The sequence below is a fragment of the Diadema setosum genome, chromosome 15 (genome assembly GCF_964275005.1).
Source record: "Diadema setosum chromosome 15, eeDiaSeto1, whole genome shotgun sequence".
NCBI lineage: Eukaryota > Metazoa > Echinodermata > Echinoidea > Diadematoida > Diadematidae > Diadema > Diadema setosum.
Genome location: NC_092699.1, coordinates 24,856,250 through 24,870,205, shown reverse-complemented (window position 1 = coordinate 24,870,205; position 13,956 = coordinate 24,856,250). Strand labels below are relative to the sequence as shown.

At 41.2% G+C, this 13,956-nt stretch overlaps 1 protein-coding gene across 1 annotated transcript; it reads right to left on the bottom strand.

Annotated features, from left to right (window-relative positions):
* On the bottom strand, positions 1-13,717 carry LOC140238611 (DNA ligase 3-like; the record flags this gene model as incomplete). Its single annotated transcript, XM_072318511.1, has 16 exons — positions 1-757; positions 1,297-1,458; positions 1,784-1,894; positions 3,437-3,679; positions 4,228-4,374; positions 5,511-5,728; positions 6,236-6,525; positions 6,960-7,099; positions 7,794-8,018; positions 8,818-8,986; positions 9,586-9,743; positions 10,224-10,355; positions 11,232-11,338; positions 12,021-12,260; positions 12,759-12,875; positions 13,345-13,717. Coding segments are annotated over 16 exons (2,925 nt in total), but the record flags the coding sequence as incomplete, so codon positions are not given.
* Between the last annotated feature and the right edge of the window lie 239 nt (positions 13,718-13,956).

Here is a 13,956-nt window from a genome sequence, read left to right as displayed (position 1 = left end):
CAAAACTATACAATCCCTTTCACAAAATGAGTTGCCAACTTGCCCTCGCAGGTAATACATATATGTGCATGTGCTCGGGATGGGGGGGGGGGGGGGATGGGGGAGGTGTGGAAGCTCACATTTACAATTTTGATCCATAAAATGGGAAAGTAATATCACATCTTTATTGCAACTGATTGACAAATTGCCCTACATCAATGTAAATGGCACTGAATTAATCAATATTTAGTAGTAGCCATGATAACAGAAATCACTGGCATACATACTCACTGCAGGATTCGAACCTACAACCTCCTGATCACCTGTCATGAATATGAGCAATATTACACCTTCAAGAATATGATGCAAGAAAATGCTACTAAAAAACTGTCATGACTAATTTTGCACTGTTTTGCACTACCATGAAAATGAAATGACTCTTCGACATGCGCACGTTTGTTCCACTCGGCGTACTTCTGATGAAGTCTCCGCATCGTATCTTACAAATTTTCTACTCTTGAAAGTCAATGGCACTTCTGTAATTTTTCGGCTCCCCTTCTGGAGAACGGCACATATAGGCAATAGTCAAAGTCACTCAGAAAATGAAACGCTGCACTGATAGTCATGCATGTTTTCTTCTCCTGTTTATCGCAAGAATGAGAGAATCTCTTCCACCATCAGGCTCCTAATTGGACACAGGTACGATGCGTTTCTGCCGGACGCACCGCCACACCCAGTCTGATGTCACAAGCTCGGTTGAGGAGCTGCTACCCCCCTCCTGGAATGAGAAGAAATCACAGACATGATGCCTTCATTACAAGCTGTCAAATCATTTGTACTGAGTGAATGGCATAACTCTATTTCGGCAATCTTTCATTTCTTGATAAGAATTGGGCAGAAATAACTGACAGTGTAATAAAATACCTTCTTACAAGGAGGTGAGGGAGGGGGAGGGGTAGTCAAAACAAACCATCAAAAACTCCACATCACTCTTCCATTATTACCTTGAGTGATGACCAATAGGAATTAAATGGAATGCAATTGGTGATAGACTGATGATAATCCCACCGATGTACATTAGACCTCTGAGGATACAAAGTCTTTGCACTTCACTAGCTATGATACATGGTACCGCAGTGTTAGCTGAATGTTTCCTCAATGAAAGACCTTACCTCCAGTGATTTTACAATTTATTGCATACCACAATTCTGTATTTGGTTGAGTTTGTGTCCTTAATCAATAACACCTACTTAACATTCATAGTTCACACTGATCAAATAGGAGGACAGCTAAGCTAAATATCAGATGTGTCACTACCTTTGAGGCCTTTCCGTCCGTGACGAGGTGAGTTGCGCTGGACTTGCTTGTTTCATCGACAACATCGCCATCGTAGGCGATGACGAAGCGCTTCAGCTTGACAGAGTCCTTGACCTCGTCCGGGATGTAAAAGGTCATCCCGGTGAACACATTTGGTAGACCCTGGAATGGAGAAGAGTTTGATCTGTCAATACAATGCTTCGCCATAGAGAGGATATGTCTTAAATGGTGATTTATAAGTTATTTCTCACTCTTTCAAAGATGTCTTCATTATACTGTGCAAAAGATGGTATAATTAATGGTAGGCATTTGCTCATTCACTCATTCTTCTTCAACCAAGGTGGCCTTATTAGTTGCAAATGCACTGTTCTTCCAATGACCCCACTTTCAACTTCAACAACATGTGAACACAGAGGAAAATGTAGCAATCTAACAATCACAAACCAGACTAGCATGATGCCAGACATACAGGTACATATCTTCTCACCTTGTGTGGACTGTGCTTTGCTGGTGACTTTGTAGGGGAGTGAGTGTACTTTACTCGATGTTCTGCACTCTTCTGGTAGCAGTCCGCTCCGTACTTACAGTCTGGTTTCTCCTGTGTGTGCAGAACAAGGATACCAGACTTATGATGGATCAGCAGTGGGATAATAGTTTCCATTTTAACCCTAACTAGGCCGGGCTATTTAGGTAGATGATAGAGGCGGGGGGGGGGGGCCTCCCATCCCCCCCTCCATATCTCACCCGTCGATCGCGCAATCGCAACGAAAATTGGCACACACATTGCCTATGACGTAATCTCAAGTACCATGAAGTTCATTTTTCAAAAAATTATCATTTATGCTAAATTATGCTAATTCATATGCATAATGATGCATGAAATCAGACAATTTGGAATAAATCACTAAATAAAGCTCAAAACAGGCACAATTTTTTGTGAAAATATTCTTTTTAGTGTCATTAGCAAATGTAAGAGAAAAAAATCTGCAATCAGAAAAAATTTCTTAAGTGTTTTATTGTTTTTTGAATTTCTTATGTATTTCTTTGTTTTTTCGAATTTATGTTTTCCATTGTTTTTTCGATGAAATTTGTCCGCGATATTGTTCCAAACAAGAAAATATGTTATTAGTTGATTTTAATCAATAAAACCCCCAAATAATTATGCTTTTATGAAATTTGCCTGTAAACTCAGTTTGCATTGAAATTGTACACGAATTCACGTTTTTGAGCAATTTTTGGTCTGACACGCACGTACATATTTATGCGCAACTTCGTAACTGCGCGCCCAGGCATCGCAAATTTGGTGTCAAAAGATGCAGGAGACTCAAAAGAAAAAAGTCACAAAATGTCGCAGCGATAGCTTTTCGCGACAGCGATACATCGCGCGAAACGTCGAGGGGCCGAGGCCCCCCCCCCCCCCGGCCTAGTTAGAGTTAACAAAGACATAAAACAAGAGACAAAAATAACAAATATAGCTGAACTTGCTTCATTTGCGGCAGAACTACTGTAGGGGAAGATGAAAAGCTGCATAGAGCTCTAGGACTGCCGAAGTGTGCATATTGATCATGAACGATGGAAGCATTCAAGCGTAAAGTCGAGTGTGAAGGGATTTTCACGCCCACACAAAACTCCATCTCTTACTTCACATGTGAGTCTTTTCACAAGTTTATAACAGTAATATCCAACCTCAATTTTGATTAAAACACCCAAGCAAGAGTTCTGAATGATCTTGTGATGGGTGATCTCAAACTAGTTTCATGCTGTTAATTTTCTCCCACCAACTTTGTCATGAAAAATAGCAAGGTTTTATGATTAACTAATTTCAATCATTAATTGGTAAGAAGTTTTACTCACCTGCGGAATCCTTACTGTGTGAAACAGTCACATTTTCCATTCATGCATCTAAACACTAATACTTTTGAATCACAATAATTCCATTAAAAAACAATGTGTTCCATGCTACTCTGAGTTTATGTCAAATAAAGGGAGAGTAAAGGCCTACTGCCTATGTACGTAACACGAGTTGCAGGAACAATGGTGCAGTAATGAATATGTACAATCATGAAGATGCCCCTTCTGCTGGGGGGGGGGGGGGGTATATTGTAATGACTACTACACAGTGCAGTCAGGGCACCCTCACCTTTTTGGGACTTGCTGTGTTGCTTCTGTTGCCATTTGTGTTCTCTGTCTTGATTTTCTTGGTGGGGGTTTCTGCCCTCCTCCCCAACTTGAATCCAGTAATCTCCTCCTCCTCCTCCTCCTCATCATCATCTTCAGCTCCATCTTCACCTTTTCTCCTCTTGGTGGAGACTTTGGAGGATGAGGATGCCACGCCCATGATTGCACTGACATCTGTGCTCTCTTTGGACTTCTTGAAGAGGGTCTGTCAGAGAGAGGTAATAACAGCGTGAACGGTTACAAAAGTTTCTTGCATAGGTTTGGAGAAATCAAGTACAGAATATTATGTAAAGACGGTGTACCATCATCACTACTTCATAAGCTATAACCCCTCAACAGCAAACAAAGAGTATTATCGCAAAAACGAGGTAAGCACATTGTTGTTAAGTTGAGATATTCGCAATTAAAACTGCTAAAAAAAAAAAAACCAAAGAAAATAATAAGAAAATATGGGATATTTTCAACAATATTCTTTGTTACATTAAAGGTGAGGTATAACTGTGAAAGGTTTAATGATTTTGCTATATATGATGATGGACTTCCTTATTAATATTGGTGCTTAGTCCATTTTGTAATGAAACTTTTTAAATGTTCACTGCGTCTTCTAGAAATCATTTTCAGCTGAGATGAAAGTGCATGCTGTGTAGGTGAGACAAGAAGATTCTCAGTTTAGTGGCTTTGCTTCCCTTCTCCTCAAGCAGATTAAAATATTGCCTTTGTACTATGGAATAAAATTGGGCATCACTCCCTCACCTTCAGTCTCGGCAGATCTGTGGCCGTCTCAAAGTCCTTGTCTTCACGGAAACGGGTTACCCTGGGAAACCGGATGGAGATGCCACCAGCTGTGTGGGTCTCCGACTGGGTGAACTCGGCTCCGATGATCTCCCACACAGGTGCTTTCTGTTATACAGCATGGAAAGAATTAAATTATGTTTGAAGGTGGAGTGATTTGCCAACACTAACTTAGCGAAGCCAATAACTTTCTTTATCCTCAATCTATATACAACTTGTGGTATATTTTAAATGGAGAAAGTCTGCCTTGCAGATTTTGTTCAGCAGTGAGTTTTCTGTATGTTTCCCCTTATGTGAAACATATTTTGTCTACTTGTCATCACTCTGGACATTTGGCAAAGATAACAATAACAACAAGAAAAGTACTCTGAGAGCGCAGACCTCCGCCAAGCAGCTTATTTCCATCCATACCTGCATGCTGAAAATCACACAATTTCCCAATGATAAAGAAGCCTTGTGTTTACCTCTCACCACCTTCTGGCTGCGCGTCGCCTCGAGCACAGCGCGCGCTTAAGTGCGCGTATGCATACCTCAAATACGCGCAGCTGGAACTCCCAAGATCATTGACCCTATTTGCCAAAGATAAAAAAAAAATCCTTCAAAAATTCAGAAAAATTCCCCAATCACTACCAAACTGTAATTATCTGTTCATTGTGTCATTATCATCTTTTCGTATAAGTTTCATCCAAATCCATTCACAATTTTTCGAGTTATTTTGCAAAGAGACGAACAAACAAACCAACCAATGCTGATAAAAACATAACCTCCTTGGCAGAAGTAATAAAAATGGAAAACAACTACACATGTAATGCAAAGATTGTGACTTTGGTAGTCATATCCTACAATTTCTAAAACTACTACAACTAATGGAGGAGAAACCAATTGCTCTTCTTTGATGTCATGCTAAACACTGCCAAAAAGTTATGAGCTTTCAAAAAATAGCTACAAGAGGTACATAGGTGCTTGGACAACTGAGCGAATAATCAGGGAGTAGCGCTCTCACAGCAGAGAAAAGGAATGTTAGAACTCACCTATGTGTTTGCAAGGATTACGAAAGAGTTTTTACTCCTTCTATGACACCTGCTTGCTTCTAATAAAATTTTACTAGCTACTTTCACCTCTGCTCCTGCTACTGCTGCCACTATAGCTATCAGCAATCACACTGGGTTGAATGACTAATCACCAATACTTGTCATTTGTAAAAGATGATTTTTTTTTTTTTTCAGTTGGTATTCATGACATACCTTGGGGTCCCTGATGACAAAGTCTGGCACCAGTCCTCGATTGACCTCCAGCCAAGAAGGCACCTTGCTGTAGTCCTTGCTGATCTTGACCATGTCCAGCTCCTTGTTGACCTTCAGCATGGTGGCATCGTCCAGGCCATTGGCGCATTTGGTCACCGTGCGGAAGGTGTCCGTGGCAGGGTCATGCACACCCATCAGAAAGATGGACATGATACCACCTGCCGGGGGACAAAGACAAGGAAGGGAGAGGAGGAGGAGGAGGTGGTGGAGGAGGAGGAGGGGAGAGGAAGAAAGAGGCAGGGAGAAAGAAGAGGAATAATGATTATTGCATGAAATTATACAGGGAGATTTCTACATTTGATGCACTGGAAAGACTTCCCTTTCAAAGTGAATACCAGACAAGCTGCGGAGTTCAGTCGCTGAAATATTCATCTCACGGCATTACTATAAGAATCAGGTCAACTAGAACCCAATAACCCAATGATTACACATAAAGCATACCTCAATCACAAGAATAGCCCACTCATGTACAGTGCAACGTCATTATGAAGAGATTGGAGATAGAGAGATTAAGGATATATCAAAGTAATCTTGCAAGTTCACCATTTCTTACATGTTTTTTGTTTTTATCACTCACATGACGAGAAACCTGATACAACAAGGTAAATTCAGTGGTCCTAAGCCTCTTGTTGTAAGGAGGCTCCCTCGAAAACCCATGTGTGTACCTTTCGTTCCTGTGCCGTAGAAGGCCCCCAGCACCAGCAGGTCGGCAGAATCGGCCATGGCGCCCTCCTTCAAGTAGTCCTTCTTGACCTTGAGCCAGTGGCGCTTGCCCGGCTCGTACACGCTCTTGATATCCTTGAGGACCAGTCCTTCCAGGCCCTCGCGGATGACGTCGGCGATGAGACCCGACAGCTGGCCCGGCTTGGTGACAAACTTGGACTCCGACAGCATGATGCGGTTGGGGATCTCCTTCAGGTTCTCCACCAGGATCTTCCTGCGCTCCTTGAGGGGCCTGCAGAGACATCAGGGTCCAGGGGTTAGAACAAGCTAACATAGGTACTGATCACCTGACAATCAAATTGAGCCATGAACTCCACAGATTTTGTACAGTGTTCATACATTTTTGTTCTCTCTGGATGTTATCTATCATCCATCCACAAGTCGGTGCATTTGGTAGAAAATTATCTAAGAATACATGATTTTCTTGATTTCTGTTGATTCCTAGATTAAATACTTTTATATTTCATTATTGCGTCCTTGAACAACCCAAAGTGAAGAAGTACAAGTGGTCGAGGACAATCCTAACCCTTCCACAAAGGCTTATTCAGAGATCTTAAGAAATTAAGTGGCACTATATATCAGTTAAACAGCTGGCATAGCATTAAAAAAATTGATCAGCAAAGAGAACATTTTTCATGGGACTAGGATATTTGTGGCACTTCTTACCTATCCATCAGGTCTTCTCCATTGAAGTGAAGGCAGTCAAAGACAAAGAGACAGACGTTGGCATCCTGGAAGGCAGACTTCTTGTGGATTCCCAGAGTTCCAAAGGGGAGAATCTTCCCATGTTTATCTACCATCAAAATCTGGAAGAGTGCAGGGATATAGAGCAAAATAGACCTTGAGAAACCAACACAATACTACTTCAAACTCAGTATCATTTAATGGGTCACTTTCTTGCTGAAAGATGGTTCCAAACTTTATGCATATTGCAACATAGGTCTCCTACAACTATATTAAAACTCACCTTGAGCTCACATAACTCAGCAAAGAGTAATGAATGTGGAAAGTGCAACAACAAACCAAGGTAAAAGAAACCAAAACAAAACAAACCAATAACATATATACATTCAACCTCACTCAAGTCAACATTGCACAAGTTGAGAAATGGGCTAGGTTGAAGAACACTTCTACCCTGGATAGATATAAACATGATTTGATTCTATTGTGTAAGTAAGGCATGCTAACCTGGAAACATTAAACTGCACATTACTTGAATATGAGACCATTCTGAAGCAAATAATTTTCACACAACAATAGATACATCATGTACTCTTAAATGAATCCCACAAGGATTGGAACAATCATCCCCCAGCATTCCCGCTGATTCCCACTGATCAGTTACTAGCCATTCCCTTTAAGAATTCAACATAGGTGAGGTTGCTGTGCAATAGAAAATAAAATATATATATTGCTCTCACTTCAACCACACTCTGCAGACTGACTAAACTTACTACACTGATTGAGAAAGCATATTAGGTTCCTAGAAATAACTCTCACCTCACTGTCTAGGATGAGGCTGTTGCCATGGGGACAGGCCTTGGGGATCCAGTCCTTGATGTGGACCACTTTGTGTGGGAGGACAGGCTTTAGGCTGCGGCTGAAATATTGGAAGGTGTCCCCCTGCTTGTGGATCTGCACCCGCTCACCGTCGTACTTGATCTCGGCATACATCCCGTTGGGACACTTTCGTATCCCCATCTCCACCGACTTGCATGCCTCTGCCTGTACAGGGAAGGTGGGGCAGGAAGGTGTAAAATCGGACAAGTAATACCTCATTTCATCTGTAATAGCCGTCACCACAATCACACCAGCCTGATACCTTTAGTGATGGCAAAATTTTCAGGTTGGCACCACAAATCACAATCATTCTTTCTGAGAGTAATTTGAGCATTTAATTTGTGATTTAGCTTTTCATGAAAATACTTTTCCCCCTGTATCACAACCATATGTTAATCACTAAGCTACACCCTGTAGGTAAAGCGTGAGTAGCAGTGATGCGACAGTGTTGTAATGACCTACAATGTGGTGTTTAACTGAACTGAACAAAACCACCAATAAACATTTTAACTGCTAAAGGGTAGAATCAAAATTACAGAAATCTAACCATGTCATCCTCAGCTAAGTGGACATGAGGCACCCCAGTAAGATGATGCTGCATGTAATAATCTATGACATGTAGATTATTGAAGCAGTCTCTTTCAGTAGATGACCACTATCATAAATGTAGAGTCTACCTGGATATATTCAACTGCTTTTACATTCAATGAGGGGTCGAGAGATGACTTAAGGTCTTCTTACCAGTGACGGACATTTGCTCCTGTGACAATTGCTCCGCTCTTATTTTCTCAAAGGACTTAGGGTCAGGGTTACAGTTGTGATAAGGTTTTAGGTGCAATTTGATATGTGGCTTAGGATAAGGGTTACGGTGATGCTTGTGTGTATCCTTCATGCTTTGGCTTAGCATGGAGATATTTCGTGGGAGTAATTGTCGCAGGAGCAAATGTCATGGAACCCTACTTACCAGCATGGGCAGGACCGGAGTCATGAGCGAGGCCCTGATGCTCAGCTTCTTGGTCATCCCTGGGACACCGTTGCTGGCCTTGCGGTTCTGCAAGACACGAGTGACCACGTCAAGGAGGTCCCTGGACGCCTGGAAGGCCTCATAGGCATTCGGGTCTAAAGCATCCAGACTGCATGGAGGAACAGAACATTAGTGTTTAATAAATGTGTGATGAATCTAATACCAAAGGTCAATACCTGTTCTCATCACAACCTATAGTTTTCATGTCCAGTCCCTTTCTCCAAACATAGACATGATGAATATCTGCAATCAAGTCTGAAAAGTGATTTAAAAGGATGTACAATGGTCCAAGCATGCATTGTTTGGATATATTACAACTGTTGAGGCAACCTTTAAAATGTAACTGCTACAGGAAACTGAAGTGTCATTTGAGCTTGTCCCATAAACTGACCACAAAATGAAGCGGTGGGGACCTAATTCTTAAACATTCAGATGAAAGAATTCCATAGACATGCTGACTGACTTACAGCACACATAAATACACACACACACAAAAAAAAAAAAAAACATATATGGATGAAGACAAAGCATCCACATAAAGAGGTTAAAAAAATCTTCCTGCAAAGGATGGTGTTACATCAACCACAATGAGGAATAAAGGATTTTATAGCTGGTGACATCAGTAATGTGTAAATCAAAGTCAGAATATTGTGCCTTTCAAAGGTATATTAGGGTCTAAGTGTATAATGCAGGAAGCTTGCCACTTACATGTGTTTGGCCCCTGAATTGATGCGAAGGTCATGCTTGATGAGGCGGATGACCATCTTGAGGTCATTGGCAGTGCACCTGGCCGTGATTTTGGCCAGTTCTCGCTGCTGCTCCAGCTCCCTTGTGACTGTGGTCATGCTGTCCAGGAATTCATCGACCTGGGTGCAGCAAAAAGAGGTGAAAGTGACATCTGACTGGACTAGGGGAAGGTGGAAACTAATACTGGGGATCTTATCATATATCAAGACAAGCTAACAATTCTAAAATCAACTTCAAAAGGACATCAGTCTGGCTGGTTGGAAATTAAGGAAGGTTTAGTTTGTGACTCTTGATCAATTATTAGTTGAAAAGTGACAGGATGAGGGGGTGATTAACATGAAAAACGCTAACCACAAATGTGCCCTGTGCCTTCTCTTTCCCTTTCCCTACAATGATGCCATCTAATTCTCCATTGAACAACATTCATTATTATGCATATTGCAAATATCTTGAACGAATATGAGTTTTGTTGGCATCCCTTGATTGCTATGATTGCTTGATTGCTATATCCAAATCATCTTACTTATATTTGTATTCAAATGAATTCAAAGACACATCAGTTTGCAAAAGGAAAATATAATGAAAACAAGAGCACTCACATCATAGATGGTCAACGAACTCTTCTTCTGAGGAGGCTGGTGCTTGCTAAGTTCAAAAAACTTCCTCACAGTCTCTGAGACATCGCCCTGCTCAAGGTCCGTCACCATTTCGTCAAGATCGGTGCCGAAAATCTGAGAAAGCCAAAGCATTACACAACATCAACACAATAATAATGGACAAGAAGACTGTACAATACTTTCTATACACCACCCCCTCATGAATTCCCCCACGAGTGATTTTGTGGCATGCATGTTGCACCCTCTAGTAATTGCTTACAAAGCTTACAGTGCATTTTCTCAGAAATTGCAGACCGTTTCAAGCTACATAAGTGATTTCAATATAGATGGGCAATTACTCTGAAACTGTATATTGTTTCAAGTATGTGATAGATGGGCAATTAAAGGTGCATAGTCCCGGTGGGTTAGAGGGTGCTGTTGGATGATACTGCCGATCACCGTTAGCATGAAACGAAGATTGCCGAAGCTGAACTGTCATCAAGAGTAAAGCGCGTAGGTGTTGCTACGTTGTAGGTAACATTGCCTTCGTTGTCTTCTCTGCACGTCAGGCAGTCTGTAGTGATGCCAGGAAGCGTGCTTATGTGCTTCTTAGTATGACATCACAAAAGAAGTTTGCTAAAGCTGCCATCCCCCTCAGCTGAATCAGGAACCGAATTGTGATCGGACCACTGACTTCAGTAGATCGGACTTCTTCGGACTCGGGGAAATGGGCCAAAGCGTAAGCTCCAATGAGGAGTTGATAGCATAGGTCTCTATAGGAAACTTGCGCGTGCGCCCACATACGCATTTGACTAAACCACAGGGACCGTGTGCCTTTAATCATTAACAGCACAAACTTCCTATCACATTTAACTCCACAAAACATCAGATGATCTGTTACAGACAGGACTAGAGATATCCATTGTAACGTATGTCACAGCACACTGATGTAAATGTACCAGGTAATTGACTAGGCACTGTGCTAGCAACACACTCCTGAAGAAGACCTACCTGACTAAAGAGTTTAACAAGCTGCTTGCTGTTGATGTTGTAGACACGCTTCACCACACCCGGTAGTAAGAGCTTCAAGACTAAATAGGTGTCTCCTTCGAAGCCATCTGAATGAGCATTGCCAAAGTGAAAGTGGAGGTTACATAATTAGTTGAAGGCAATTTCTAATATCAACATAGATAGATGTATCAATCTGAAGTGATCAGCTGACTGCCTAAGAAATCATATCACTATATTCACTATCAGGTGAAATATGTATTTCTATGCAGGGATGGCAGTGAGTACTCATTAACAACCAAGTCAGAGCTTTTAGAGTGATGACATCTTAGATAGGATGGACTGCACTCAGCAGGTTTTGAAAAGAGGAAGCACATATGTGCAAAACTTATGACAGGTCTCGAACCAAAATGGGTTGGTTGAAAATGAAGTATTAACAAGTCTACATGTACAATTTCAGCTCAAACTACACAATGGTGGATCAGTTGGCAGTAGAAATGTTCCTTAAATTTTCTTTCATGTTAAGATCTTGTTTCCAGGAGTATACAGATAAAATCATTTTGTGATGAATGTCATTGTCAATGTTATGATCAAATGTAATACGTCTGGCAGGCATCTTGGAATACTGCCTTATGGGCATTTATTCAAGTTGTGGAGGATAACCCTCTAAAATGACAATTGATGTAATATAAAAGGGGGAATCTACATGCAATACAAAAAATAATCTGAGATTAAATGTCAGTGAAGTAGAGGGCAGGATGATATTGGTAAGAGAAGGGGCAAGATACTTACCACCACTGCTGCCATCCTTGAGGAACTTTGCAACCACAGCCGTCTTGGCATGGTGGCCTGCCACATCCGCAACGCGAGCACACAGTTTGCGATACTCCCGGAATGAGTTGTCGCTATGCTTGTGGTCGCTGCCATCTCCTTTGTACTTCTCTTTCTTGGGAGCAGGCTTGGATGATGGGGAGGAGGATGCGGAGGAGGACGCAGCAGAGGTGTGATGTGATGCAGACGACTGACTGGTGCCTTTAAAGGGTCAAACAGAATGATTGGTAATCATAAATCAAATCTGCTCTGAAATACACTTTGGGATATGTAACTTCATTTGTTTTAATCTTAAAAGCTATAGTATATACTTAAACAATATTTAGAGCTGATTATTGATTCCAAAAAGAAAGCCTCATCAAAGACACTACTTCCATGTTACAGTAAGTAATAACTCTTTACTGAGAGACTAAATTCTCCTCTTTATCTGTGCTAAGAGGGTTTCATCACAGGGATGGGACTACAGTATGGGAGGACTGCATGTCAGGAATGCATTACATACATAACAACATATTCACCTTAATACTTAGCTCTCTGGGGCTATATAAAAGCTGTTTCATCATCATCATCATCATCATCATCATCTTTTTATCACTGTTGTAGAGAAGAACATCGAGCAATTACAGTGATTAACAATTGGCCATACACGAAGTAAAACAATTTTGCCCTTTCACTAGTGTCATGATTCACAGAACTTACCAGGCTGTGGTTTCTTTGATGGGGAGACCACCTGCCCTGATGGTGTAAGCTTTCCTTGTACAGTGGCCTTCTTCTTGGCTGGAGTTTTGCTGGGAGATTTGCTCTTAGAAAGGAGCTCTGGACCAGAGACATACAGTAAACATTTAAGTCATTTATTTTCATACACGAAACACACTATAAAAAACTTAAGTTACAGAGTACTGTTGTATCTAGCTTCTGCAACTCATTTGACATCAATTGTGATCGACATTTCCCAGTAAAATTTTATCATAATTAAATTCTTGTGATACTGAAAAGAAGACACCAAAACTGCCTTCATTCTTGCATATTTTGACAAATTATATCCCATAAAAATAAATTTATGTTCAAATACTTGGAAACAGAAGTCAAATGTTTACTATGCCAACACAAAGATCTGTCAAATTTAATCTAAGATGACACTGAAGAACATGATGGAACGTTAAAAGCACAAACGTGTGTTTCTTCCTTTTTTCCACCTTAATACTGAATTTTTCAAATATCGATATAAATATCCTCACCTGAACACAGCAGTATAGGCTTATGCATTCATCTCTTTCACACTCACCTTCAATGTGTTTCCTAATGATATTCTTCTCCTCATCCTCCATGTTGCTGAAACCATCCAGGTCGCTCGGATCTTCAATCTTCTTCGTGGTGGCTCTTGCGCGTGCGAACGACTCAAACATGCAGTGGATGTGGAAGTAGTTTTTCATCATCCCCCCATCATCGCTGAAGGGATTTGCAGTGAGTTTTGCAATCCGCGGCTCCTTCTTTGCAATTCCCTGCTTGCAGCGCTTGCATTTTGAAGTCCCCAAGCGTGCGTAATCAACCATGAAGGCTTTGTCTTCCATTGTGGAGTCGAAACTGACTTGTGTTGTTGAAAAGAAGTGCGGTAGTGTTCCAGACAGGAAATGTGGGCACGAGGCTTGTGTCAGACTGAATGTATTACACTGAAACTGATGCTGTAAAGACTGACATTGATACTCTGAAAATAAACTCAGCAGGTGATGGGAACGATGTTGCTGATAAATTTGTCCTGGAACTATTGATTTATCACTGACCACTCTGTTTCTAGCTTCTAGCAGCAGTCTGAGTGCATATGCTTCCCTTTTGACAAGAGTGGTCCACTGAAGCATATGAAAAGGGGCACAAATTCTTGCATTCATACAGATGTCTA